The sequence below is a fragment of the Pyxicephalus adspersus genome, chromosome 9, assembly GCF_032062135.1.
Source record: "Pyxicephalus adspersus chromosome 9, UCB_Pads_2.0, whole genome shotgun sequence".
Taxonomy (NCBI): domain Eukaryota; kingdom Metazoa; phylum Chordata; class Amphibia; order Anura; family Pyxicephalidae; genus Pyxicephalus; species Pyxicephalus adspersus.
Window position 1 is genome coordinate 10,016,006 of NC_092866.1, and position 27,756 is coordinate 10,043,761.

At 39.8% G+C, this 27,756-nt stretch overlaps 1 protein-coding gene across 1 annotated transcript in view; it reads right to left on the minus strand.

The window, feature by feature from the left end:
* Positions 1 to 27,756, minus strand: part of PLCG2 (phospholipase C gamma 2) — a 71,295-nt gene that overhangs the window by 26,504 nt on the left and 17,035 nt on the right. Inside the window, exons 2-18 of the mRNA XM_072422710.1 lie at positions 27,509 to 27,750; positions 20,137 to 20,280; positions 19,604 to 19,697; positions 18,265 to 18,312; positions 15,016 to 15,100; positions 14,230 to 14,313; positions 13,670 to 13,713; positions 12,582 to 12,654; positions 9,260 to 9,361; positions 8,071 to 8,189; positions 6,256 to 6,363; positions 4,367 to 4,525; positions 3,693 to 3,873; positions 2,260 to 2,334; positions 1,256 to 1,365; positions 1,063 to 1,156; positions 43 to 109 (exon numbers count right to left, since the gene is read on the minus strand). Coding sequence (XP_072278811.1) covers positions 43 to 109; positions 1,063 to 1,156; positions 1,256 to 1,365; positions 2,260 to 2,334; positions 3,693 to 3,873; positions 4,367 to 4,525; positions 6,256 to 6,363; positions 8,071 to 8,189; positions 9,260 to 9,361; positions 12,582 to 12,654; positions 13,670 to 13,713; positions 14,230 to 14,313; positions 15,016 to 15,100; positions 18,265 to 18,312; positions 19,604 to 19,697; positions 20,137 to 20,280; positions 27,509 to 27,707 — 1,786 coding nt within the window. The 5' untranslated portion in view covers positions 27,708 to 27,750. The remainder of the gene's footprint in view (positions 1 to 42; positions 110 to 1,062; positions 1,157 to 1,255; positions 1,366 to 2,259; positions 2,335 to 3,692; positions 3,874 to 4,366; positions 4,526 to 6,255; positions 6,364 to 8,070; positions 8,190 to 9,259; positions 9,362 to 12,581; positions 12,655 to 13,669; positions 13,714 to 14,229; positions 14,314 to 15,015; positions 15,101 to 18,264; positions 18,313 to 19,603; positions 19,698 to 20,136; positions 20,281 to 27,508; positions 27,751 to 27,756) is intronic.

A 27,756-nucleotide genomic window follows, 5' to 3' on the forward strand; every position in this document is an offset into this window, starting at 1 on the left:
GACAAGTGCCTAGCTACTAAAAAGCAAACCAAGAATACTTACTGATGTCATAGGTGCCCAGATCCAGAATACCTCTGCACAGGGATCCCAAGGGACTGTCCTCAATGATCTGCCAAATGGGAAAATCTTTTAGTCACGGTCATGAAAATTTGCATTTGGAAAACAAACAGATCATATAAACAGCTCAAGATTACCATCTCCACAAAAAATAATCTTAGGGCAGATTCAGACCTCAGAAAGGATTAAGCGATCCTACATGGCTCCTGGTGGTTTGCACCTTGCCATCTGCTCAGTTACTCACAGCCTACAGATTTAATATTGGGCAACAGTGAGTAGTTCTATTTCTGCTTACTGCCACCCCTATTTACTCTGATGGGCTGCAGAGTAGGTAGAAGCTACATGTGGTCCGTCCATTAAAGCAGTTGATCACTGATATGAACAAGCAGTAACCACACTGCAACTTCACGGCCATTCTGAATATAGGGACATATCTTCTTACTAACAAGATCCTCAGAAGATGGTAATACCCACGGTAAAGACCAGTGAGGTCATAAAGCAGTCCTTTTCACCATTCATACAGTACGTCCAGTAATGAGCCATATGCATCTTTTGTAGCAGAAGATTGAAGCGTGTTCACATAAGAATAGCTTTGTAAGTCTTGTATATCATGGGGTTACACCCAATACTTGCCTGGAGATGGACTTTAAAACAAGCCATCCCTGACCTCTCTAGAGACCTGTACTGTGAAGCAATTCATTCTCAAATATCACAGAAAACTTCTAGAGTAAGATTTTAGTTGTTGTCTAACAGCTTGGTAACACATTCTATGGAACTGGCATGCTGCTGGAATTCCACTCCATAAAAAAAACAAGGAGAGGAGCTGTAATTTCATTGTTCATGTTCTAAGCTTTCAAAAATAATTTCTCCACAATTCCTTTAGCTACCAAGATTAATAGAGGCTTGTTTTATTGCTTATAAATAGTGTGTGGATGCCCTGGGCACAGGTTCACATGAGTACACCATTGAAATACATATAGTATTTCTTGCCTGTAACTCTATTACCTGGTTAGCAATAAACTCTTCGTTGGTCGATATGTCCTGCACATAATTAGAAGGGAAGAAATGCTGCAGTTTATCTCCATAGTCACCCTTCCACCTGCAAAACAGCAGTCACAATATTGTGTTCAGTCTATATTTAATACATTTACACACTATAATATAATTAGAAATGAATTGAAATATGAACGGTCCTCACCATCCATCAGAGAATTTTACGACATTATGAATGATTGCGCCTGTGCAGAAGCTCAGCTCATCCGGTCTGGTAGCTGAATAGCTGTATAGAGCCATAACTGTTCCTTGAGGCTTAGAAGAAAAGAATATATATAAAGGTAAGGTAAGCTAGTGGGGCAAATGTGAAATAAGAACTCTTTAAGATAAACTTCTGGCAAACACCTAAATACACCCTAAAATATGTAAATGTTTCATGCTTTGGGAACCACTCTTTCACAATTTTAGCCCAATGAATCCTGGCATTGTTATCTTGAAATTTGCCCGTGCCATTAGCACCAAAAATCCATTGATGAGAAAAACCTGGTCATTCAGTATTTTCAGGTAGTTAGTTGACCTCATTTTTTTGGGCACATAATTTTGCTAAATTAACCTTACTAGACCTGACCAACTGAAGGAACCCCAGACCATAAAACTGCCCCCATAGGCTCCCTAGATCATAATACAACCCCAACAGGCTCCCCAGATCATAACACTGCTCTCATAGGCACCCCAGATCATAACACTGCCTCCACAGGCACCCCAGATTAAAACACTGCCCCCACAGGCACCCCAGATTATACCAGTGCCCCCAAATGCACATAACACTTCAGCAAAACTGTTGGCTCTTTGTTAAGGTTCTAGCTCGTCCAGTCTAAGTTTTGCTGTACTGGGGCAATAAATGGGCATATACCAGGTCAATTTCAAATATATACATTTCATGCAAAAATCATGATGAATTACTGAATACAATGCGGCTTTCACTTGTGTCTTTTATATATACCTTGATTGTGGCTTTAATAATATTTGTATCCACTACAATTTAATCTCCCATGATGCTGATTAAGCAGCATTAGTTAAAGATTTGTGTGTTTCTAACTACCAATAATACATCATGTATTAGGTAACATTCCTAAAGTGTTTGTCTTTCCTGAACAGGTGACATAGTTGCAGAATTAGGAGATGATGTAGAAGAGGAATAATTCTCACCATAGCTGGGGAAATTTCACCGGGATCCACATACAGTTTGGATTTTACATCATAAATAGAGTTTACATCTTTTTCCTGGAACAAAACATTCTTAGTTAATGAAGAAGTATGTAATCTCTAACGAATACAGCAAAACAATGTTATTTATGTTAAGTGAATGGTTGAATGGGCATGTTAGAACTGGCATTGGAGGAAATGGGTTTTCTTCCATGTCAGGATATAAATTTTTATGTACTGTAGTCACTGAACATAAAAACTAGTTAGTGTTCTAACATGAAACTCTCCTAGTGAGTGCTAGGGTGGAATATCTGCCTTTACTGCAATCCCATTATCAGTCAAATGAAGGATCCTGAGAAAAGCCAATTACAATAGTAGGGTTAAGTTTTTAGGCATTTCCAATCCATAAATTTAGTAATGCCTGCACGCCCACCTTTTTTTTACAGTATGCTTGGCTACTCTTAATACAGATTTATATCCTATGGCAATCTGGTGCCTTCTCTGAGTGGTGGAGAACAGGGCAACTGCCAAGCTTGTCTCAGCCTAGGAACTTCCCTGGTACAGACTAAAAAAATCTACAAGACAACTGATTTTGTTTGTCATAGGGACCAACTGGTTTATCACTTTTGGTGTCATATAGAGGTTTTCTAGTCACTTGGACATCAAGACCTTTTGACTTAGACCCAATTCTAGCTGTTGTAGTTTGAAGAAGTATTGTGATAAGAATGTAGTACCTTTAATGTGTGGGCTGGTGGGACATTCCATTGGCTATGTGGAAAATGAGAAAGTATGTTGAACATTTTGTCCTATTCTATAGAAAGAGAGCCATCCAACAACAATGGAATGCCTTTAAGAAACGTCTATCAAATCCTGAAATGCCTAGTAAAATTGACCCATGAGCCAAAGCTCTTCAAGACTGGAGAAGATAAACTATCATGAAAGAACATGGGTAACTCAGCAAACCTGGAATAGATTTCCTAAACATCATTTGTAATTAGTTGGTAAATGTTTTCAATCCTGGACCAGATCCATTCCAGGTTTTCTGAATCAAATTGATTCTTTTATGATAGCCTATCTTCTCCAGTCTTTGATAGCTTTAATAAATCAGACCCAATGTTCCTGTCATGTAAGATAGAATATCAAAATGGTGCAAGGCCTTAAGGATTCAATACATTAGGAGAATCCTCAGATACCTAATATGCAAACCTACAAGTAAATAAAGGAAGGGGGGCATGACATGACCTTTCAGTGCATTATGGGTTTGAATAAAGGTCAAGGGCACTATCTTCAGACCAAAATTAGACAAAACAGTCTCTTTCTGCTGTCAGTCCTCTATATTTGTTTTTTTCTGCTTTAATGGTTAACAACCCTAAGATTTGTCTGGAACCATAGCCATCAACAATGCAAATTCAACACAATGCAAACTCAGGACATACAGCATTGAATCTCATCAGCAGCTCCTCAGTCACGGGGTAACGCAACTTCATCTTCCGGTACAATGTGTGCTTCTCATAATAATTGACCAGTTCCACCAAGTTTTCAAAATAAGCTGAAGTTCCCAGCACAAACAGTCGGCCTTCTTTTTGGATTCTGCAGTGCTTCACTTTACCCTCTGCCCTAAAATAACAGAAGGGAAACAAACAAAAGAAAAAGATTGGGATTAATTTTAAGAATAGCTCCCTATGTTCTCTTTGCTCACTATGTTGGGTAAGAGGAGGTTCTCCAACACAGAATACAGGGGTTGGGACTTGACACGCATTTGATTCATATTTACAGGTAGTCTAATGATCTCACAGCAGCTTAAAACAATAGGTATGGGGCACTGGATTATGCTCAAGTCAATGTATTGGGTTTCTTCTCCAAAAAAGTTATATCTGAACATCAGTAAATGTCTCCAAAAGTTTGGAGTCTGCACATTGTTCTTCTAGAATCAAACATATTCTTGTATAACTGTCCTTATATTCTTTACAGACCCAGCTGTTGTACAATTTGGCCTTGAACTGGGCTTTTATTATACGCACTCTTATAGATCTGTTTCATACAGATTAGGTCCTAGTTAACCATCAAAACAGAATCTATGCATGAAAGAGAACATAGAATTAAAACATACCTGAAGGTGATGGCAAAGGAATTTAAATCTTCTCTCTTTCGTATCAGAAAAGCTCCATCTCGAGGTATCCTCATGAGCATGTCTTCTGCTTCGCCTCGACTCAAGTTGTCATAATACCACCTATGACAAATAAACAACTGATCACTAATCATTCTTAAACTAAAATCAATACCATGAAACATGTGCTTTGTACATGCCATTCATGTGGGTATGAGAAAGCATGTGACATCCTCCCCTTTTGTCCCTTGTGGCACTGCAGGTGCTATGTGACACACCTGTGTCCCCCCAAAAGGGGTTGGTTGTGCAAGCCTGTATCTGTATGCATAGTTGGAAGGTAAAGCTACGTACACACTTTCAATTATTATTGTTGGAAAACGAACGACGAACGATCCTGCACGATATATACGAACGATCGTATAGCACCGATCCTGCACATAGAGGTAACGACACGATCGTTCGTAGATATTGTACACACAATAGGACTTCTCTAGAGCTGCCCCAACTCTCTGGAATGGTCTTCCTCGTCCTATTCGGCTTGCTCCTACTTTCTGCTCATTTGAAAGAGCACTCAAAACCTATTTTTTCAAACTTGCCTACCTGTCTTCTTCTGTCAATTGAAACCACCACTACTTCCCACCACTACATATCTCCCATCCTATTGTGTGTGGAATTCCCCCAGCCACTAGATTGTAAGCTCTTCGGGGCAGGGTCCTCTCCTCCTGTATCACTGTCTGTATTAGTCTGTCATTTGCAATCCCTATTGCTGCGTAATATGTTGGCGCTATATAAATCCTGTTTATTATAATAATAATAATAAAATACAGCAATGGATGCTCAGACTTGGCACTGTACTGACTGTAGATGTGATCATTTAAAGATTGTTCACATTACATCACTTCCCCTGCCCATTTGCCCACTGGTCGCACATGCATGGTGGTGTCTACAATCGTTTGTTGTCTATCAACATCTCCACCCATAATATTGGATAAGAGATGATTACCAGAATTATTCCATTTGGATAGATATCTTGTTGCAGCTAAGAATCTTCATGGATCGACATCTTTTGGCATCACTGGATGCATTCTTCTGACCCATTATCTAGTCAGACTTTCTCATCCCTATTACCCCATGAAATAATTTTCAGGTCTTAAGGGACCCCTACTAAAACCAATTTTATGGGGATCAATGGGAAAAAGACTCTGAAATTGGTGGCAAGTGGGAAAAAAATGCCCCACAGTGATGATTGAAATACCTACCATTATAGACACCAAAAAACATCACTAGAGTCATGCAGCTGGACCCACCAAGTGATGTTCGTCCCAGAAATATGTAGACATTATCAGATGGGAAGTCAACCACCCACAATTTGAGGAACCCATAGCAAACTCTGAAGGAGTAACATGGAAAAAAAGCTGACCTAGGTGAATGTTGATGCTGATGCTGATCATTCATTTTCAATTCAGTTATCTAGTATGCACCTAAGATGTATAAAACATTTGTGTTAGGTATTTATAAAAGGTTCAAAATTACATATCCAGCTAAAACCATCCTGTCCACAGGTTGACAATGAAGCTGTACAATTTCACTGCAGTGTTGCTACCTTTAAAGGAAATGAAGAAGTAAACCTTTGTTACATCCTCAGGGCCCAGAAACAGAACAAAGTCCAAAATGATAACTGCAAATTTTTGTGCAATTGCAGCATTCAGATCTGTTCTGATCCTCCTTCCAATTTAACAGATTTACCTTGCCTTTAGAAATGAAACTTTTTTGTATGAAGTTGTTTTTGTAAATGGTGGTCCCTCAGGTCACGTCTATCAGAACCTCCGTCAGAAGCGTAACAATGACCAGAAACCAAACAGAACAATTAGCATAACTTCCTATTAAATAACAATGAAATCATTTCATGCTTACGCTCAATACACCTGCATCCCATCCGCAGACAGCGCACGTAAGCTTCTGTAGAGGACTCGCTGCGCAGCTGATCCCCAGTTAAATACCTATAAAGGAAGCACAAATGGGGTCAGGACTGAGAAGAATGGCCCAGGTGTGCCAGGTGTGAAGGGGCTGTATTGCTGCATTGTTGGAAATGGCTGAGTTCCTCAATAAATAGTAATTTAAAGGGTCAGTCCACTCGCAATTGATGTTTTAAGGTCTAACAAATGAAAAAAAATTAACCATTGGCTTCTGATATGTTTCAGGTTCACTGGTGGAGCAATCTTCCTACCAAAGCTAAGGAGAACCAGTCATGGGTAAACTTATAGAAGAGTCTACATGTTATAACTATACAATGTTACTAATGAAAGGATTTCCTAATCTGTTTTCAGATCTAGGTTGACCTTAATGTTGGTTATCCATTCCTAGTTTTGTTTTAAACCCAAAAAATGCAAAGGTATGACAAGAACTTTAGATACTTTCTCATAGTCTGGCACTGCTACTTGGGTGTCAGAGTCATAAGTTATAACAATTTTTGACTTTTAATTGGCCTGGTTATCACATATTTGGGTAAAATGGGACAGAGAAGAGCGCTAGTTTTAAAGGTTCTGGTAAAGAAGTGTTGCTACAAATAAAATTGCCAATACATTCCTATGCTTAGATGTAAAAAGATGCACATTTGGCTAGGTTGTCACTCCAGGTGCCAGACTGAACTCCTCAAATTGATCAGGTTCACCATCAAAGGTGATTAAAGTTCAGCACCCATCTCCTCTGAGAATATAGAGCCATGGTGAAGTGAGAATCTTTGTAACCCTTGGTGTTGCCGGATATATCAAAGGATAATTAACTCCAGTAATTGGACCATAAAACTGCCTTGAAGCTCTTTTAAACAACATTTTTCACATCTGATATAAAGCATGGCCAGCCTTGGTACGACCAAAGTCCTTGTTCTTCCAAGACTATATTGTCCATGGATGATGCCAAATATGGAGGAACTTCTCTTGAAGTGAGACATCCCAAGCATAGGGCTATGGGGCAATAATGTCCAGCAGGATTACTAAAGATTTTACAAGGACATATGTCTTGATATTTGTTTTGGCTTTATATCATGCTGTATGCTAGTGATTTTGTACAATAAAAGGAATCCAGTCTGCATAGTAGGTTGCTATATTTGGATTTTCATGGGCTCATAACAGCCTGCACACCAAGACCTGAAAGGCTTGTCTTATTCCAAGTCCCAATACATTCATGAGCTTGCCATCAAAACCCATGCTTGTGGGTTCGAAGGCTTTAATACTTTTGAGATTTTGAGAGTTCACTGAAGCTTAGCAGGTCAGGTCATATTTAGCAGAATTGGTTTGAAAATGGGGCCTGGGATCTAGGAACATGCAAGGTGAGCCTTTCCAGTTCTCTATTGAAATGTTACCCAAGATTCTCACAGCCATGGGCATCTTAGGACTTAAATAGGAATATTGGCCAATTGGTTGGCAATTGGAATCTGCTATTGACAACCTACTTGGTTTTAATACTTTTTGGTTTACTGAGCTGGCACATGTATACAAAAAGATTGAAGCTCTTATCCACATTGTACCAAGTATAGCAAACAGCCACCTGACATTAACAAATCAACAGCCTCCACTTTTCATTCAGAAGGGATTTCTTTTACCTTCTGATTTCTTACCTTTCTACTTTTTATATTTAAAAGTATTCCCAATGCAGGTAAATGTAATGTACCTAGGGGCCCAGAGGATGAACACCCCATCATTACTTACGTGTTGTGCGAGGAAGCAATCCAATAATGCGACAGAGGATTATTCATGTTCTGGACTGCAATCTCATCGTATTTCTCATCCCAGATGCTATTCTCTTCGGAAAATAAGTAGGTCAGGAACTGTAAAATATTCAGAGACAGAAAGAAGGAGAATCAGATTTCCTCATTAAAGAAAGAAAGGTCTCATTAAAGTGCACCTGAGCTTTGCCTGTGCAAGAAGTCACAGAAATAAACATTTCTCTAATAGCCCCCATTTTTATCATTTCATTTCTTGCTATAACCACTGCTATATGTGTCTGAATATAGTAGTGCAGCCCAATAGGCACCAATATCCAATCACACTGCCTAATCTTCTCTAAAAGACCTAGTCAGACACGCCACGCCCATTATATTGACCAACCACACTGCCCAATGCACTCTAATAGACCTGGCCAGACAAGCGTTGCCCATTATAGGGACCAAACACTGTCCACTGCAGCCTAATAGGCCTGATCAGACATGCCTCCTCCAATTTAATCAAACACACTGAGCAATGCACTCTAAAAGACCAGGCCAGACACGCCCCTGCCCATTCTATTGACCAACCACACGGAGCAATGCACTCCAATGGACCTGACCAGACACGCCCCTGCCCAATCTATTGACCAACAACATGGAGCAATACACTCTAATAGACCTGGCCAGACAGCACTCTAATGGACCTGGCCAGACACGCCCCTGCCCATTCTATTAACCAACCACATGGAGCAAAGCACTCTAATAGGCCAAGCCAGACATGCCCTGCCCATTCTATCAATCAACCACATTGCCTAATGCACTCTTAAAAACCTGATCAGACACGCCCCTGCTTATTCTATTGACCAACCACACAGAGCAATGCACTCTAGTAAACCTGGCCAGACATGCCCCTGCCCATTCTATCGACCAACCACACTAAGCAATACACTCTAAAAGACTTGGCCATTACTATTATCTTATTATCTTAGCTAGCATAGAGCTCTGGAGAGTTAAAACAGGAACTACAATTCCACTTGAAGAAAATGTTATTTTAAGGGCATTTCTGAGCAAAAGTTGGTTAAAAACTATAACAAACGGCAATACAGTACTATAAAGAAAAAAATGAGACTCCATATGGCACTAAAAACAAAAAAACTGGTCTTTTTCATGTAGATTTACCCTTTAAGGCTTACCTCATCCACGTAGAGAAAGGGCTCCGCCGTCTCCCTCATAGTGTCATCTATAAACTTTGTCATCCGCTCACGGACTTTGTTCAGATCCTGGGCTGAGGATTCCTTTAGGAAAAATTTAATTTAAATTTAGTGCACCATGCCTGGGTAATGTGTTAAAACAACCAATAGTAATCATTATTGGAAGCCCATGTGATAGGGTGACAACACAGGAGCAAAATATGAGGCAGGCCTAAAGCGTTGTCACTTTATAACAGAAAGTGGTTGCATACAGTCTTACATTGCAGGGTTGCCAGGTAGTCTTTCAATAAAAGCTGCAAAGGTAAAAAATACTAAGAATTTATTTTTGCTATGACATGTTTGAGCTTACATAAAATGTCATTGATTAGGCTGACATCTATTTAGAGGTTGTCATCTTTGTGACTGTAGCAGACCTGCATTGCATTCTACATATTGGGTTATACACAGGAAGCTGAACAGAATGCAGTACTACTGTAAATGGGCTATGGGATCTATTTATAAAACAGAGAATTGGACATTCCCTCATGGGAATCTTCCAGGTCCATGTATTTCAATGGCAGTAATTGAATCCCACAAACAAATGTTTGAGGGGATGTCAGATTTACTGTTTTATAAATCGAGCCCTATGAAGTCCTAAACAGTGTTGTCAACCCTACTTCCTGTTCTTCCCATGCTGGACTACAGAATGCTCCCCAAAGATAGTATGGGGGAGGAGGAGGTGATTGAACCCACAAACACTTCTTGGGGTTTCAGTGCAGCAAGGAAGTTAGGAACTTATTGCCAAGGATTATTTTGTATTTACAGCTTTTTTTATACTATTTGTATTTTTTTTACTTTTTTGTTACTTTTGTGTTTGTTATTTTATTTGCCTCCTTTTTTTGTTCGCAGCCTTTTTAAAGAGATGGAACATAGATAATTGTATAACAAAAATCTACTGTAAATGTTTGTTCTAATTTTGCCCAAACACATAGACAATATAACAGATAAATTGCTTTTGGAAACTTTTTGTGTCACCTTCAGAGCTGAATAAACAATGGCTAAGTTGGATCACACAGTTCATATAGTGTATATGTATTTAGCTGTTTGGTTGGAGTTCCTCTTTACATTCTATTTATTTCTTTTCTCCAACAACAAAGAATTCATTAGCCGTGCTATAGCATAACCCCGATCCCCTTCAGCCTTTCAGCATTCAGCCGAGTACAGAACGGGAATATCAATCAGTCTAATGAATGGAAGGAACAAGCGGTAACTACGGCGCTTACTATCTACAGAATCATCCAGACACCAAAAAACCCCCTAACTGGAGATAATTATTCCATGCAAATACCAGGACAATGAAAGTCAGTGTGTGGCCCCGGAGCCCCTTCCCAGAAGAGAGCACCTTCCATTTTCATATGCAAAACAGCCCCCACGTAACTAATCATAGAGCATCTTGATAATAACTCGGCGTTGGGGTACCATTGTAGTCGCCAGGAACAAATCGTGCTCTCAGTGGCCCCTCCGTTTTTATTTGCATAGAAAATGTTAAATGGTGGCGGAGGCTGAGCTGAGCTTCTCTGCTATACAATAAGGGGGGGGGGGAGAATATTCAAAACGGCCTGTATTTGTCTGCCAGCCATAAAGGCAAGTACTGTTCTGTCGTTTACATGCTGTCTTTTGTTTCTTGCCCTTCAGGTTTACACGATCAAAAAGAACAAACACTCAATACAAAAGAAGAGTTTTATAATAACTTCTGTGTTTACAGAGAACTTTAGAACGTGCCAAAGAAGGTTTAGGGTTTGGGATACAATACCAAGTTTGACCAGAAGAAGGTGCTAATGAAGCTCAAGTGTCTATGGTGCTTACGAGGGCACTGGGAATGTGGTGCTTTTTTAGGGGTCCCCTAACTGATTAAGGTATTACAATATGCAGTATTTAGCCAAATACACTAAGTTTCATTTGTTTACATTATTCTCTGATTGTATCAACATTCTGATGATACTTTAAAAAAATATATCTGCATTTGTTACATATTTTATTTCTGGCCCCAATGCAATCATCACTGGGTAGGGTGCTGTACGTAAATTCTGGAAAACATCACAGCACACACCCCCTTTTACATGTACATTTTCTTAGCCCTGAAGAAGGAAGGTGTTACTCCTAAAACGTGTCAGCTTTTTCTTTTTTGGCCTATTTGAATCAATATTGCAGCACTTTTTATTGTAGTTGTTTCTTTCTTATGCTCTTTTTGTAAACCAAGTGTTACCTGAGTCCTGGTGGAGCTGCCAGACACCGCCACCAAAACACAATTCTATATAGACAACCCAATGCTCCTTATTACTTTTTACAAATAGACCCTAGATAGGTCAAAGCATAAACGTGGCAGTGGATCTGCTCATGGGTGCCAACCCTAACATTTATGTGGGTGGGTGTCAGTATAGAGATATAGCCATTACTACATATTTAATTGCAGATCTTAGGTAACACTAACATGTGTTTTTCCCACTGACCCCCAATGCACTGGTTTTATTTATATATCTATATATACATTTATATATATATATATATATATATATATATTTTTTTTTAGGAATAAAAAAAGGTTGGGAAAGGCTGTCCTAGACAGAAACCCATATGCACGGTAGATCTAGAGGAAGGCAAAAAAAAATAAATCAGGGTTCAATTTGGTCCAATAGGGAAAACACTTTTTTCTGATACTTTATGGCAATCAGACATTCCCTGGATCAACCACCTCTATCATTCATTATAAAATTTGTACAGTGGAACCCTGGTTATCCGGAACTCAGATAACTAGAAAACCGGGGTTCTACGGCAATCAAGAAAGCGGATTAATAATCAGAACTACGCTGATTGCTCCATTTCATGATTGGCTGAGGAAAGGGAATCCCTGATGACGCTTGAGCAGTCATCAGGGTTTCCCTTTTCTCAGCCATTCAGCACTAGAGGTGAATAATGACAAGTCGGAATGGCTGAGAAAAGGAAACCTCAGTTATGCGGAATAATAATTGCCGGATAACTGAGGTTCTACTATATATATATATATATATATATATATATATATATATATAGTAACATATAGTAACAAAAACAATACATGAACTCAAACCTTTCCTGCAGTCTATTACAACAGGAAGAGAAATTGTATTTACGCTCCGATTTTATTTGATGTTGGAACCCTCAGTTTGTAAAAGCCTTCAGCTCCCCAGATCAAAGAGCCGCAAATAATCCCGGCACGCTGCTTTAATTGGAATCTGGTATTATTTCAGTCTGGAAGCAAGACACCAAGCAACTCCATTCCCCTCACCTGTTGCTCGTGTAGCAGGAACCTTTGAAAGTCGTGTATATGGACTGCAGAAGCATCTGAGCGATCTACGTTTCTATAAATAAAAAAAGAACACAATGGGGATGTCAAGTGACACATTATAATAGTAAAAAGAACAACAAAAATGTCTTTTGTTAAAGTCCATTTACATTTTGTTTGAATGGGCACTCGTGTGTAAAACTAGCTTTTATATTAATTTACATGATTTGCATAAAATGGTCGCCTCTCTTCCTGTCAGGATAGAATATTTTGCCAATGAGAAAGCCAACAAAGGCTGAAAAGGATACATTTTCATCAGTGAAGCTGGGTGATCCAGCAACCCTGGAATGGATTTCTCCAAATCATTTACTATTTGCTAGCAAATATTTTGAATCCTAGACAAGATCTATTCCAGGTTTGCTGGATCGCTCAGCTTCACTGATGAAAGTGTATCCTTTCCAGCCTCGGAGAGCTTTAATAAATCAGGCCGAATGTTTTTTTTGCTGTTGGGGACTTCTTGTTTCAGTGACATCCGCTTCGCCTATGTGTAGTTTGGGTGTCAGGCAGGAAATGGGGAAGAACATGAACAAGAGCAGGCAGAAATAAAAAATGGTAAAAGAAGGAAGCCAATCTTAAGTCCAATGATAATTTTTTGTCATATTAAAATGTAAAAAAGCAACACGTTTCGCAGATTAAGCAAATCCTTCTTCATCAGGGCTAAAGGAAAACAAACTTTAAATTGGGAACATAAAGAGGAGGTAAAAATGACCGATGGGAATCCAGACAGAAATAAAAAATAAAGGTAAAAGAAGGAATTATTTTCTAGGTAAGCAAAGTGCTGACCAAGACTGTCCTGGCTCTGCCAGGAATGGGTTCATGTACCCCAGAATATATTTATCATTGCAGTATATATAAAACATAGAAATGTAAAATATGAAAAAACCATGTATTATAATTCTGATTACATTTATTGTTTATTCTGAACATATATTGTATTTTGTCAATAAAAAGCAAAAAAAAAAAAAAAACAGAATCCAGCAATTCCACATTCCAAGGCATGAGTAAATTACATAAAAAACAAGATATCTTACCCTAATATAAATACTGAAGAATCTTTTTTGAATTCATCCAGGATCTAAAGAAAACATATTTTAAAAAGTTTTTTTTAGTTTGTTTTGCAATATAATGGAAGGAAACCAAAGGCTGTATTTAATAGAAAGCTCTGATTGGCCAGTGCCTAGGTGAAAAGGAATAAAGGGGGCATCTTTGTCTACTAGAATTGAAGGTTACCTTACCCCTTTTTTCCACCCTCACCACCAAGGCAAGGAGGACATTATTGCCTATCTGTCAAAGAATGCAGAGCAGCCAAAATCTGGCCAAGGTGGAACTCTTGCCATGGATTGGAGTGTCTTCTTGAAAGATTTTGCCTGTTTTGCATTCCTCAGGAATCCTCCAGTTGGGTGGCTTTGGTGGCCTCATTCCCAATGATAGGGTAGACCCTGGGGGTATTTTAAGCACAATCCAACTTTTTTCAATTCAGGCAACATAAAATTATATTAGGCAATTTGAGAACGAGACTTAGTCTGTGAACACAGATCTTCAATTTTAGCGGAAACTTTAAACCACAAGAAACAAATTAGTAGAAACTTACTGACTTCTGCTGGTCAAACATCAGATTTTTGTAAAATAAATGTAAATGTTCAAAACTGAGGTCATCCCGTGGGATCCCGATCTCCTGAAAACAAGAAATAGGACAAAGTAATACATACACTGGTTTCTCAATAATTTTCTTCAGCAAAGTTTGGGGAATTTGAGAAATTCCAAAATTTTCAAAAACTGGGTCAAAATTATCATTATGGTGAGTTCCTTCGTCCATCAGCATGAGGTCCTAAGCTGAGGATGCTCTCATTCTCTAGGCCTATTACTGAGAACATATTTCCCAGCAGTCCTTATATTACTAGGATGTCTTGGGGTTCGTAAATCTGTGTGAAGGGAATATTCTTGAGATTCTAGACCAAGACATGGCCAAAGTTCTAAAGGGGTGTTTCTCTACCAGGGTTTTTCTGAAGGTTGTTGGGTGTTCCTTGAGCAATGAGCAGTTTGTGCCTCTCAGGTCAGTTTAAGTGACACTAATGGTGTTTTTGGCTGTCATTAGGGGTGGTATTCTTCTCACTGCCCAGCAATGTAAGAGACATTCTTCCTACTGACCACCATATAGAAAGGGTTCCTTGAAGAACAGAAAATTGTTTCAAGGGTTTCACCATGGTAAAGACATCAAGAAAGGCTGATCTATATAGTACTATGTGTGTAATGTGCAACACAGAATAAGGCAGATACCATAAGAAATATGATGAAATTCTGGGGTTTTGGTTCACAGCCAATCATCTAAAAGTGAATTTGTTTTGGGATGGGTGAATATTTCTTATTCCATACTTACCAGTAACTTGTCTTTGAGGGACTTCACGCTGCTGACTTTGAAGTTAATCTGGGGAAGGATGGTCTTCAGTTCACGTATGCTAATGCTGAGAATAAATAGATAGATTTAAAGTATTATTCAAAGTCCAGAAAATCCGGAGGTTTCAATACTTTAAGACCTGAAGCCAATAGGCAGCTCACATGTTCTCATTTACTGAAATGGGCTAATTTAATAAAGCTCTCTAAGAATAGAGAAAATACACTTTCATCAGTAAACCTGGGTCATCCAGCAAACCTGGAATGGATCTGGTCTACATTCCACTGGATTGAACACATTTGCTAACAAAAAGCAAATGACTTTCAGGAAATCCTTTCTAGGTTAGCCTGATCCCCCAGGTTCACTTATGAAAGTGTATCCTCTCCAGCCTTGGTAAGCTTTAATAAATGAGGCCCAAAGTGTTAGGATCAGGAAGGTGAGAAGGAGGCCAGCCTTGGCTACCAATAGGTATTTCTCTAAGCACTAGTTTCGTTTAAATCTGAATCCTAAAACATTAGTCACATTTGCCCAACGCCAAAATTCGAAATTCAGATCAGCTGATTCCTGATTGGTCACTCTGAGTTATTACATCACTACAATGTAATGGCCCTATATTGGCGTCCCCATCTAAAAGATATTAAAAATGCTCCCAGTCTGGTGTGGAAAGTATCAGAATCTGTTTCCCTGTCTATACCAGAAAGGAATAGTATTCCTGATTAATAGGGGATATTATTCTAAGCCTCATGGCTGAAAAGTACCTCGCAAAGTGCATAAACTGTGATTTGTGCGTGCTATAATGAGACGCTTGTTTCGGTGAGCCGCGTTCATGGATTGTACGTTACTGAGTAACAGTTATTGTTTTTCAGTCTCAGTGTCTGACCTTTCTTCCCCTCCACATCTCGCAGAATTCTGGCTGATATAAAAAGACTGGCAGAGGGATGAGGAGAGAGTAATGAAGATGTGCCCTAGTTTTACTGGTCTGTACTCAGGCATGGCGTTACCTACTGCTATCAGCATCAGGACTACACTTCATTCTGCCAGCATGTCATAGATAAGTCTCTGATTAAAGAGTCAGAGCACCCAAATGCCATTGTGTTCATGAAAAAGAAGCCTTAATAACGTTTGTGAATAAACATAGGCGGGAGGTTTCTGGAGATTATTAGAAAAAAAGATATTGCAATTAAAGGAAAACTTTACTTTATATTGCTACGGCAAGCATTTTGCTATAGCTCAGTTTTGGGCCCAACTTTTTTAGGATTTAGGATAAGTGATTTTGAAACTACCAATATAAACATAAAAATGTGGTTTATACTCAGGTCACACCACTAGATGGAGTTGTGTCCTCATGTAAAGTGTCCTCATGTAAAGTGTCCTCATGTAAAGTGAGACATTATTGGTATACATGTTACATGAGGACACATGTTACATGATCGCCATCTACTGATGGCCAACAATAAAGCACAAAAGATCATATAAGAGAAAGTGACCCATCATAACCAAATCAAAAGTGCAAAATACTTTAGCCTGTATAAAGGAGAAAAAGTAAAAATCTCTAGGCTCCATGTGATTTTAATTGTATTCCCTTATTAAATTAATTCTTTTAAATACCACACTATAGTATATGTCATTTTATTGGTGTTTCTGTTGATTACTGTTTTGAATGTTAGCATTAACAGTCAAATTTTGTGCCCTAGGTTAACAGTCAGTGCAGTATTCCTGTTTAATAAGGTAAACGTAGGAGCTTTGATTTTTATTCAAATATTTAGTAAATATTTTTTGTAAACACTTAAAAAAGTTTCTTATGCATTCAGTTAATAAAGACTTTCATTTTCTATTGCAGATGTTCACATTTTCACCATCTTGACAGGTCATATTTTCAATATTGGGTTTTATATAAAGATTTGTAATTTAGCCCCTAGAGGGAGCACTTGGTAACTGAATTCAATTGATTTAAAAGTGAGGAGGTCCAGTGTATGCACCTAGTTTGAGTTTACATGCCACTCTCCTGTGACTGGGCTTGGCCAATCACCAAACTCCAGTGCTATCAGGTGGGAGGGAAGAGAGAAAATCCTAAAAAAGAATGCAGGATTGCAGAAGGGAGGAGAAAGTTGCAAGTTTTTAAAGTTTTGTCTTGAAATCCCAATAAATTCATGCAATGAATTTGTTCAATATATATATATACACATCTACATTTATATTTGCTGAACGTTCAGCATAAATACAAAACATTTGGCAGCTGCTGCTTTTTATTTATAGAACCAAATGGGCTCACTGCTATTTCCTGGAAAGAAAACACCAATTATAAAACAATCTCTGGGTGGGAGAAGTTCGCCCATATAAGAAAGGCACATCCTGCTTTTCCTATAGCCGCCCTCCTGGCGTCCAGCACACAATGTACTGACAGATGAATGCCCGCTTGATTTTCTCACCAATGAAAAAACATTCACTGCCAATCCTCAGGATAATAAAGGCCTCCTATGCTGGAGAATGTCAAAGCTGAACTCTGGGGCAAACTGCTAAAGACACAGCTGCAACCTTTGCTGATTTGCTTAACAAAGCATTTGTAATTCTGTTTAGCCAGTCATAGTATTTGCTCAGCCTTGCCAGACAGCACAGCCAGGTTGGTGACTACAATTTTCTTTATTATAGTTAGACATTAGTCCCCCACCTTCATGTGGCATATAGATTTATGGTAATATTGTTGCTGATATAATTAGTACGTAGGCAGGGTCTCTTTAAGGATTAATACTGAATATATTACCCTATAGCAGAAATGTAAAAATTGCCCTGTATAGGAGGTAATAAAAGAACCAGTGAAAGCAATTTGGATTAAGGCAGACTTGTTGGGTACTTCTACATTTTGATATATATGGTAAGACTAGTGGTAGAGGCTGGTACTGCATTGCATGTGATGACATCAGCAAAAGGGGCAGGAACAAGACCATCTAATAAAACAGTTTTAAGGAGCTGGTCACCACAACTGGAACTGAACTGTGAATTAAGGTAAGTAGAATTCAGATAAGTGTTAGATTAGCATTTAATTCTGCAGCAAGTAGGAGGGAGTATTGTTATTGATTATGACTTAAACAACAATAAAAATAAAAAAAGCAGAGACGGGCAAACCCCTCGCTACCAGTGATCCCTGAGTATTTGGCCCAGGGGCCTGATCTAAGAATCTGTTTTACGGTCAAGGTCAGGAACTGCGTTACACACACAGCAAGAATGCCGCCTTACCAGTTCCTCCTGGTCTGGTCCACCGAGTAGATCTGCTTCCTCAGCCAACTGTAAACAGCAAAATAAAAGTAAATTGAGTCACGTGCACCCATGGAATACCTGGGCCTACATATTGGTAATTTGGACAACATAGCTGGTTTACAAAGCTGTAATGACAATGGAACTAATAGTATTTAATCAACTCTTAGAAAAAGAAATCTGATTCGTTACTACAGGCAGCAGCTACATTTATGAACTGTCCCTGGGACTCTGAATTGGCAAAGTGACAGGGTCTCTTTAAAGCTCAACCCACTCTCTTTGCTTACGTTTCCCAATTTGGCCATTGCCCCAAAAGTCAAAATTTGAGCAAGCCCTACATTGGAGATCACATGGGGTTGATTGGGTAAGATTGCCTCCCATGGTACAGTACTTGGGCCCACTCAGGCCCCCGATGTGGCTCCAAAGTGGTGACTGTCAGAGGGAGCTCACTGAACACCAATGTAAGAAGGCACAAAAAGTGTCGGGGTCTCCCATTTGAAGAAGGCATGTACCTGTTGGACGCTCACTGACCACAAGTTTAGCAGGGGAAGAAAAGTAGGAAGGGGCAGTTTGACTCAATGACCACCATTGTAAGAAGGCATGAAAAATCGGGAGAGGGGTGGTTGGACTTACTGCCCACCAATGGAAGGGCAGGTATAGCTGGGGGGAGCTCACTGACCACCAGTGTAACAGGACATATTGGTGGAGGGGGAGGGAGGGATCTTGCTCCTGTCATGTGACTGAAGCATTGCCCATGTGATCTCGACGATCGCACACACGCTGATCCAGGATCACATGATCGATGCCTCTGCCTTAACGTCATGTGATCACCCCCAAAGAGAGGTGTACAAATGGAAAGTATCAGTTTTGGGGGTGCTGCCCCATTCACAAGACAAATTATGTGGTCGTGAAATACTCCTACTGTGCAAGAAGGAAGGGGGTCAGAGATTTTCTGTGGGACGTTATAGTCCATCGAGATATCGCATGGCAAGTTTACTTGACAAAAGTTCAGCAGCTTCTCTTATGGTTTGTGGTTTGAGTCACAGCTTGCTATTTTATTCAGGTCCAACACGAAATTAATAATACTTCCCCTCTGCTTATGGTGTAATTGTTCTGATTACAATGAGTGTGTCAGGGTGAGTCAGCTGCTTAAATGAGTTCAGCACTGTGAGAATATGGGGGTTGGGATAAGCCACAATGTGACTTACCTGGTGGTAACTCTAGGCTACCCTGCCCTTGTTCACTTAGGAACAATAAACATTGAATTGAAGACTGATCAATAGCAAAGCCACCCAAAAGCTTAGTGTGCCATCTAACTTACCTCTCAATAATGGCCAGGGTAGGTGCGTTGTTAATTTCTTCTAGCAGTATGTTCAGTCCGCCTTTCCACTGCTCTGCATCTTCAACAGAATCAGCTGCAAGATTGAAATAAATGTGACTAGGTCTCTGTGCTTCTCTGTGCAATGAAAGAAGGTTATGACTAGTGGGCGGAGCCATCAGGGTGCTCATTGTAGCTTCCTGAAAACATCACCGTACCCTGCCGTAGTACTGCTCTATAGAGCCCTCAGTTCTGATGCCAGCAGTGGGCAGCAGTGAGTCATGCAAATATGTAATAATGGGAAGGTGTCATCCTGGAGGAGTGGGCAGGCCTAGACAGGCTACATTTGCTTACAGATCGTCAATGAGTTCCTGAGCCTTCATGGTTGAAAGAACTGAAATCATATGAACAAAAGGGGCGGGGCTGTGGCAGGCAGGATGGGGAGGGAGGGTCTAGATAATGCTGGACATACAGGAAGAGAGGCGGTCCCACCATTTTATCCCTCCCCCCAGGAGCCACTGGGAGATATGGCTTACCTTCTAAACTTAACGTATTCAGCACAAACTGGCTCCCGTAAAAGATAGTAAAGCAGCATTCCTCCCTCAGGCGAGAAGCCTTCCCCCGCTCAAAGTCCTTGCAGTTCTTGCCCTGGCGAATTTCTTTAATCTCTGAGAGGTCGACTGCAACAGAAAAGAACATGCTGAATTTATTATGTGGTTGAAAATATATATATATATAAAATATATATGAAGAGTGAGAATTAACTGAACACAAACTGTAACTCCAAATTAGGCTTTGGCTGCTGGTCCTGCTAAAAAAAAGAGACATCTATTAAAGTTCCTTATGTAAAGTTCCAGCAGTCTCATATTTCAGGAGAGGGCAGCGAGGAGAGTTTAGGCAGGGATCAGGCAAAGTTTAGGTACATGTTAAGAGGCATTCATAGGCCTATATACGGTGCAGGACACCTGGTTTTTCTGGTTTTTCTCTTGTAAAGTTCAACATTATTTACAGGTCTTGTCCCTCCCCTAGCCTGTGGTTGAAAAGGTGAAATGAGAAAGCAGCACACTGATTGGCTCATCTCTCTTTCACTCATCTCTCCTCCAGTCATGTTACTTGTCTGCAAAGCTAATTGGCTCCTTGTGTTTCTTCTTCCTCTCCCACCCTGAGTACTGTTGTACAAGATAAAATAGGCAACTTTTCATTGCTTCAATAAAAATATATTTGTTTAGTGACGTATTGTTGAATACAGAGTTAATGTGAGTGTTTTTTTCTAGCACACAAAACTGCCGCCTGCTCCCAACCAATCGGTTACTTAATAGCTGCGTCTCTGGGGCTGTAATGTTCATGCTTCTTCATGATAAGAAGTTGATGAGAGCGGAAAGGAAGTGGTTCACCACCACATGTAATGGACAGTCACAAGCTCTTCCTGTTTCTGACAGGACACGGGGCCACCCGCCAACAGGAAGCACTTCAGCCGAATGCCGCGTAGGCCTGGGAAGTGAACGACCATGAGAACTACAAATCTCCCAGCTGTCCCTTCTTCTTGGTCAGTTGCTCCTTTTTGTGGGTGTACATATAGACCTCAATAGTATTCAACTTTTACCTAGTGTTATTTTACACAAAACATTCAGCTTGCTCTAAATGATCCCATTGGTTACTTTAAAAATGCAAAAAAAAAATGAAGATTCGATTGTAAGTTCTTCTGGACAGGGTCCTCCCCTCCTCCTCTGTCACTGTCTGTATACGTCTGTCATTTGCAACGCCTATTTAATTTACAGTGCTGCGTAATATGTTTGTGTTATATAAATCCTGTTTTTTTATTATTATTATTATTATTAATATTACAATGAAGTGGTTAAAAAGCACCTATTGGTTAATCAATCCATTTCTGCATATTTGCCTTTTATGCTTTTCAGGCGTGGTAGGGCCACAGCATCTGCCTGTATTGGAGTACAAAGTGCCCCTCTACCCTGTATGTAAAATTAGGGAGGTATGTACTTATATACACCACCAGCCCTTTTCTGCAAAAGTAAATTTATTGTATGAGTTGGATCTGAAGAGTGTAACACTGCCAGCACTGTGGGAAGGACCCATCACTGAGCTACAGAAAAATGTGGCAGGACAAGAGGCATCTCACCTGCAGCCTCCCATAAGGAGTGAATGGGGGCACAGTGGCACAGTACCCAGTACGGACAACAAAAAATGTTCAAACACTGATACATAAGGAGCCATGACTGCAACGGGTCTGCCAGAGGGTCTGCAAGGGGGTCTGCAAAGTGCCCACTGCCAGGTCCCGCAGGGGATCATCTGTTCAAAACGCTGGTCTGAACAAGCCCTTATTCTCCATGTATATGCAGGACTGCAGATGGCTCTGTTCTTTTAAGCAAAAAAGCAGATAAATGCATTGTCAGGTAAAGTACTGTGTAATATAACTAGAAGCAATACACAATACTGAGAATGCATGAAATAATATATCTGATGACAGGTCCTCTTTAAACGGCCACATAGCTCTGTGCACACACACAGGAAGGGAAGATGTCAAAAGTCGTTTCATAATCTCACATAGACAAGAATAAAAGGATTTCTATTTTTTTCAAGTCTTGAAAGGAAATTAAAGGCCTTCCTGGTGAATTTGCCCCCCACGGTGGCATGTAAGGCGCATTATTAAGGGGAGAAAACAAAAGTAAAAAAATAGACAGAAAACAAAAGCTTGTGACTAATGGGAGCGGTGATTTGTGCTGAACACCGTTTTCCATAACAATGGAGCGATGGGACCATTAAACCGGAGCACCAGAAAATAATAAAAATATCTTTTGTTTCTTGGACTCCCCATAAAAAAAAGGAACAAACATCGGCCTGACTTCTGAGGAGCCACAAAATAAAATGATATATGGAATCACTCCACTCCAGATCATGGCTATTATTGGTATTTTTCATCTTTCCTGACAGCAGCAGACAAAAAGAATTTCGCCGGGGGAGATAACATCAAAGGATTTACTTTGCTGACAACGAAGGAGTAAATTTGAGAATACATTTAGATAAATGTAAAAGACAAATTAAAAAGACTCAGTCATAAAACAAAATCCTAAGGTTAGATGGAGGCTGGAATTCTTTGACTGTCAGGTGCATAAATACTGCTGAATGAGCTTTGTATGCTTCTGAGTAGTAGGTACTTTCATTTTGTGTAGGCTGGTGCCTCCCTGGTTCTTCCTTGAGTGGTAATTGGGGTTCCTGGTTTACATACAGCACCCCTGGAGTAGTTATTGGGTAGCAGAAAGCCCCAAAATACCTCTGGTTCTTGGAAAGGGGGCAGCAATGCTCCTCATGGGTGGGCTTTCCTTTGGAGGGAGGAGCATCAGCACACAATAACACAATATAAGTATATACAGGCCACTACACCCAAAAGACCTGGTAAAGAAGAAACAGACGGTAACCGTCCAATAGAAGTACCTGGATGCTTCTAAAAAAAGCTAAGTGAAGGTTGTCCTCTTAATTAAATAAAAATATATCACATCACTTTTTTAAGCCCTAATTCATCATTTTTTTTCCTAATTTTTCTTTACTTTTACCAATTTTTATCTTTTTTTTTTTTTGTTAAATTTCTGGTTTTAGAAACCCTCATAATTACTTAGAACCTCCATCAGTCTTTTATAGCTGCCCATTATCCCGTTGAGTCTTTATCTAATTTCCTGTCCCTTTAACAACCTGTGACAACAGGACAAGAAAGACAGAAGTGGTTGTCACAGTGTTTCCTTGATTTTTGACTGTTTTAGAATCAAGGAACATAAACTTCCAATGTTCGAGTTAAAAATTAAATGGAATGGGCAAAGGGAGGAAATATTTGCATGTGATATTACAGCTAATACAGCTACAGAGTTTTTTAACAGGTCTGTTCGGGAGGTGGCTGGGGGTGAGCGGGTGAACTTTATACTTCTGGATCATGATGCAATGCATCGAGGTAACCTCAATAATATTAATGATCTCACTAATACTGAAGACTGACCCGTCTGGCTTGCATGTCCATCATCTACAGTGCTTCCCAGTCTTAAAGAGGACCCTTCAATAACATTAAAAGTGGTAGTAAAAAATCATGATGCAATATAAGAAAACATCATGATTTTTTTAAAAATTTAAGCCTATAATATTAAAATTCCATCCATAAACTCCCATTCATTGACTTTGCCTAGGCTGAGATGATGTATCCAATCTGGTGTAGGAAATAAACCCAACCAAAAACTGCATTAGCACCAGGTGTTAAATGATTGAACCATCTCTGAGCCCAGGAGGTAAATCCTGAACCCTGGATGATGCCTGAGCAAAGGTAATATTGCCCTTCTGGGGAGACAATCAGATGAAAATGCTTGTGGGAGCAGTAGTAATTTCAGTGAGAGGTAAGTACCTGGACATGTGAAATCCACACAATACAAGGAGATTCTTGCTGCAAAATTCTATCTACATCAGAAGCGGTCACAACATTGACATTGGTTGAAAGGAAGTGCCTCTATATACCATTTTCGCTCATCAAAAGTCTCCCTGCCAAACTTTGCTTACATAGGTTTAAGAGTAGGGACCTGGCTGCACCAGTAAGTCCTTCTGTTGATATGGAGACCTCATCTATGTAGTGACATCTATGCCCAAGAAGGTTGATAGGCCTCCATAACTTGGTACAAGTTACCATCCAGAAGGTTAGAAGGTAACCACCCAAATTTGTATCAGGGTTAGAGTAGTCCCATTAGTCTTACCCAGCCTTTCTCAACATGGTGGAACCTTTAAATTAACTTTCAGGTCTTTAGAGAACCCCTGCTATATTTACTATATCCATAGCTCACAGTATATTAGTGTGGTGGTCAGTGGATGGACCTCTTACATTGCTGGCCATTGAGACGAATGCCACCCTTAGAGATCATTGGTCTCTGTTAAACTGACCTGAGCGGCAGAAATTTCTCATTGTTCAAGGAACCCCTAGCAACTTCTGTAGGAACCCTAGGGTTCCACAGAACCCTGGTTGAAGAACACTGGTCTCACCCATCTCTTCTATGACCTCACCTCCTTTTGCCCACAATGAAAGAAAAAGCTTTAAAAGTTGAAAGGAAAGGCATAAACTCAACAGCATGACAACATCACGCATACAAAGTTATACTTACACTTTTACTTTCTTTTTACATTTACTTCTTCAATAAAGTAAATACAATTCATGTGAACTCCAGGGAAAACCCAGAGTACAGCAAATGTGTAACAAATCAAAAGACTAACATCTGCTTTTTATTTTTGGAAACATTGTTCCAAGACAATGTAATGCAGGGTTAGACAAAGATACATCTAAATGATCATCAGATAATCACTCACCCAACAGCAATAGATTAATACGGTGGGGTCTGGTGGATTTTAAAGAATTAGAAAGTTTTACCCAAATGGATGAATTGGAAGTCAAGTCACTTTCCCACTAGTCATGAGATCCACAGAACCCTCAAAATCCATGTACTAACTGGACACAGGGTTTTGCGTCTTTCAATTGGGACAAAATGTTGACACTACTCAATACAGATCTTTCTAGGTGGTTTAGGTCTTCTTATTGGGGAAAGCTGGCTAGTGAGAACTTATTCCCTGCACTTAGAAAACCCAAACAGCTTTTGGAAATCAGTGCCTCCAACTCCCACCACCTAGAAAACATAGCCTAACTTATCTCCATATCCAACTAAATTCCAATTCTGAATTCCAATACGGCAGGGTTTTTTTCCTGCTTTGTGAAACAAGATATATTCTCCTAAATCTGCTGACTGGATACTGTGCCTGGGCTGTTTCCAAGGGACTGGGGACCAAAACTCCAGCGCTGCAGAGTGTCTGCACTGGCCCAACCCCAAACTGGAGTGGACATAGGGAGATGTAAAGTTCAGCCAACGGGGGCCCCAAGCCAGTTCAGTGAGGGGACCCACCATTGGCTACATCTGCCACTGACCCCAACAGTCACCTTAAGAAGATGTCATACTTCTTTTTGCATAATGAGAGGGCCCCACCACTGGACAGCCAATAGTCCAAGTTACAGTGATGCGGAAACCCAAAGGACCCTTACTTTGTATTCAGAGGAAGACAGAGAGCATGGGACTTGAGCATTACAGAATCAAAGCTTTAAGTGAGCATCACAGAACCAAAGCTTTAGAAAAAAATATTTTTTTAAGCCAGTGGTCTTTTTAATGGGACTTTAGGAAGGTGTAGGGGGAAAGGTTTATCCCATATATCTTCCTCATTTGCATGTTCTACGTGCTCCCACCACTGCAAACTTTAATGCCTTCCACAAAAAGTGACAAGAACATCAATATCTGCAGATAGACAAAAACTGTAGCTAAATCCAGAAGAATGTGTTGAGTTCAACATTTTTCCTGAATTTACCCTTGGGAGATCTAATTGCCTAAGACCCATAGAAATGGTGTTGTTTGGGCGGCCATCAAATCGTCCTCTGCCTTTAAAAAACAGGCTGCAGTAAGAAATAAGAAACACAGCAGCCATTTCTCGTCCTTATAAACAGAGAAAACTCGATCTTTTTGAACTCGGGGGTCAGGGGTCATTGGATTTAAGTAACTTGTCTCAGCTCAGCCATCATCTCGTCAATAAATGAAAATGTTTCGTTCTTTCATGTGAGATAGGGAAAAGCAATTTAAAGTGCTGACCTCTTGCACAGCGGTGAAATTGTATTCTTGCTATGAATTGTACAGAGAATGGCCAGCTCCTGAAAGTGATTTGTGACCACCGTTGGAAGGAGGCCTCTTTTTTGTAGTATTCGGTTTTTTTTAGGGATTAGGTGAAATAGTTCTTTCTGTCTGATGTTAAATAGAGTATTTATCTCTTGAATACTTTTTATATGTGAGGTTTATTTTTACGCAACAGTTAGTTAAGTCGCTTAAAGTGAGCGCGTTACGACAGAGTTACGGGAGATGTCTCCACTGATCCTTCTTCTTTAATGTCATGTTCTTCTTGGTTGAATCAGTCAGGTGGAACTAAAAGACATGTGTCCATTGAATTCAACCAAAAAAACAAAAATAAATAAAGGTCTTGAATCATCAAAACCCAAAACTAGCAGTTGAAAAAAACTATAAAAAAGGAAGAATGGAGTTTGGCTCAGTCTACTGGCGATGGCAGCTTCCATAATGTTCTCTTTATATTTATCCATCAAGAAGAGATCTTTCAAAACCATTAATGAGCCACTAAAGCTCATCATTGTTCACCTAAATTACTAATTACTCTCGGACAGACCAATTTCTGGTAAGCTCTATTACTGCCATATTGCCAAGCCTGACCTAAATAGTAATGATCACTTCTTATAAAGACCACGTAATAAAGTACTGTTCAACCAAACCCTGAATTTTGATCTACCTAAATCAATTCACTATATTTGGAGCAAAGAAAACCTACTTCATAGGAGGTAGGTGGTTTAAGAGCTAGCAGCTGTGCAAAAGGCTCATCTCATATATGTTCTAATCAACATTTGGGTGACAATGTTGCTGATCAGGTGTTGCCACCCTAGAAAAGAGGTCCCTTACTCTCTTGGACCTTTATACCTAAAGAACAGAATCATAAAAAGCTAAAAAACTACTTGTTGCAATCAATGGAGGGTAATCTAAGGCCAGATTTGTCACAAAGCCACCTAGGTCCTGGACCACCAATGGTGCCATGGCCAATGGGGGTGACATTTTTACTGCTATCATGATTGTAACCATCATGATTCCCAATCATGACCCTGCATTATCATTATGGCCTCCCATATTCGCCCCTTAAGCACAAACTAGCTGGCTGTGGGGAAGTACAAATCCGGACCTGGGTAAGCTATCAGAACTTTTATTTACTTTACTATTTATTTATTTACTTCTTCCTATTGTATCTGTTTTTCAATATTTTAAGGAAAAAGGAACTTACGGAAGCCTTCGATTTTATCGGCAGTCTTACTCCAAGCCACTTGGAAGGTCTCCATTATGACTTGGATAGTCCTTCGTTCAGGCTGAGACTTCTTGTAGTTAAATACTGTCATCACCGTACCCAGTTCGAGGGTCCTCTTGATGTGGCTTTTCTCGTACTCCGGGAGAGCCCGGTAATCGGAACTACTCCTACGAGCCATCGTCTTCAAATTGTCCCAGGAGGCCTTTCACCTTTTAAAACCGCTGTGT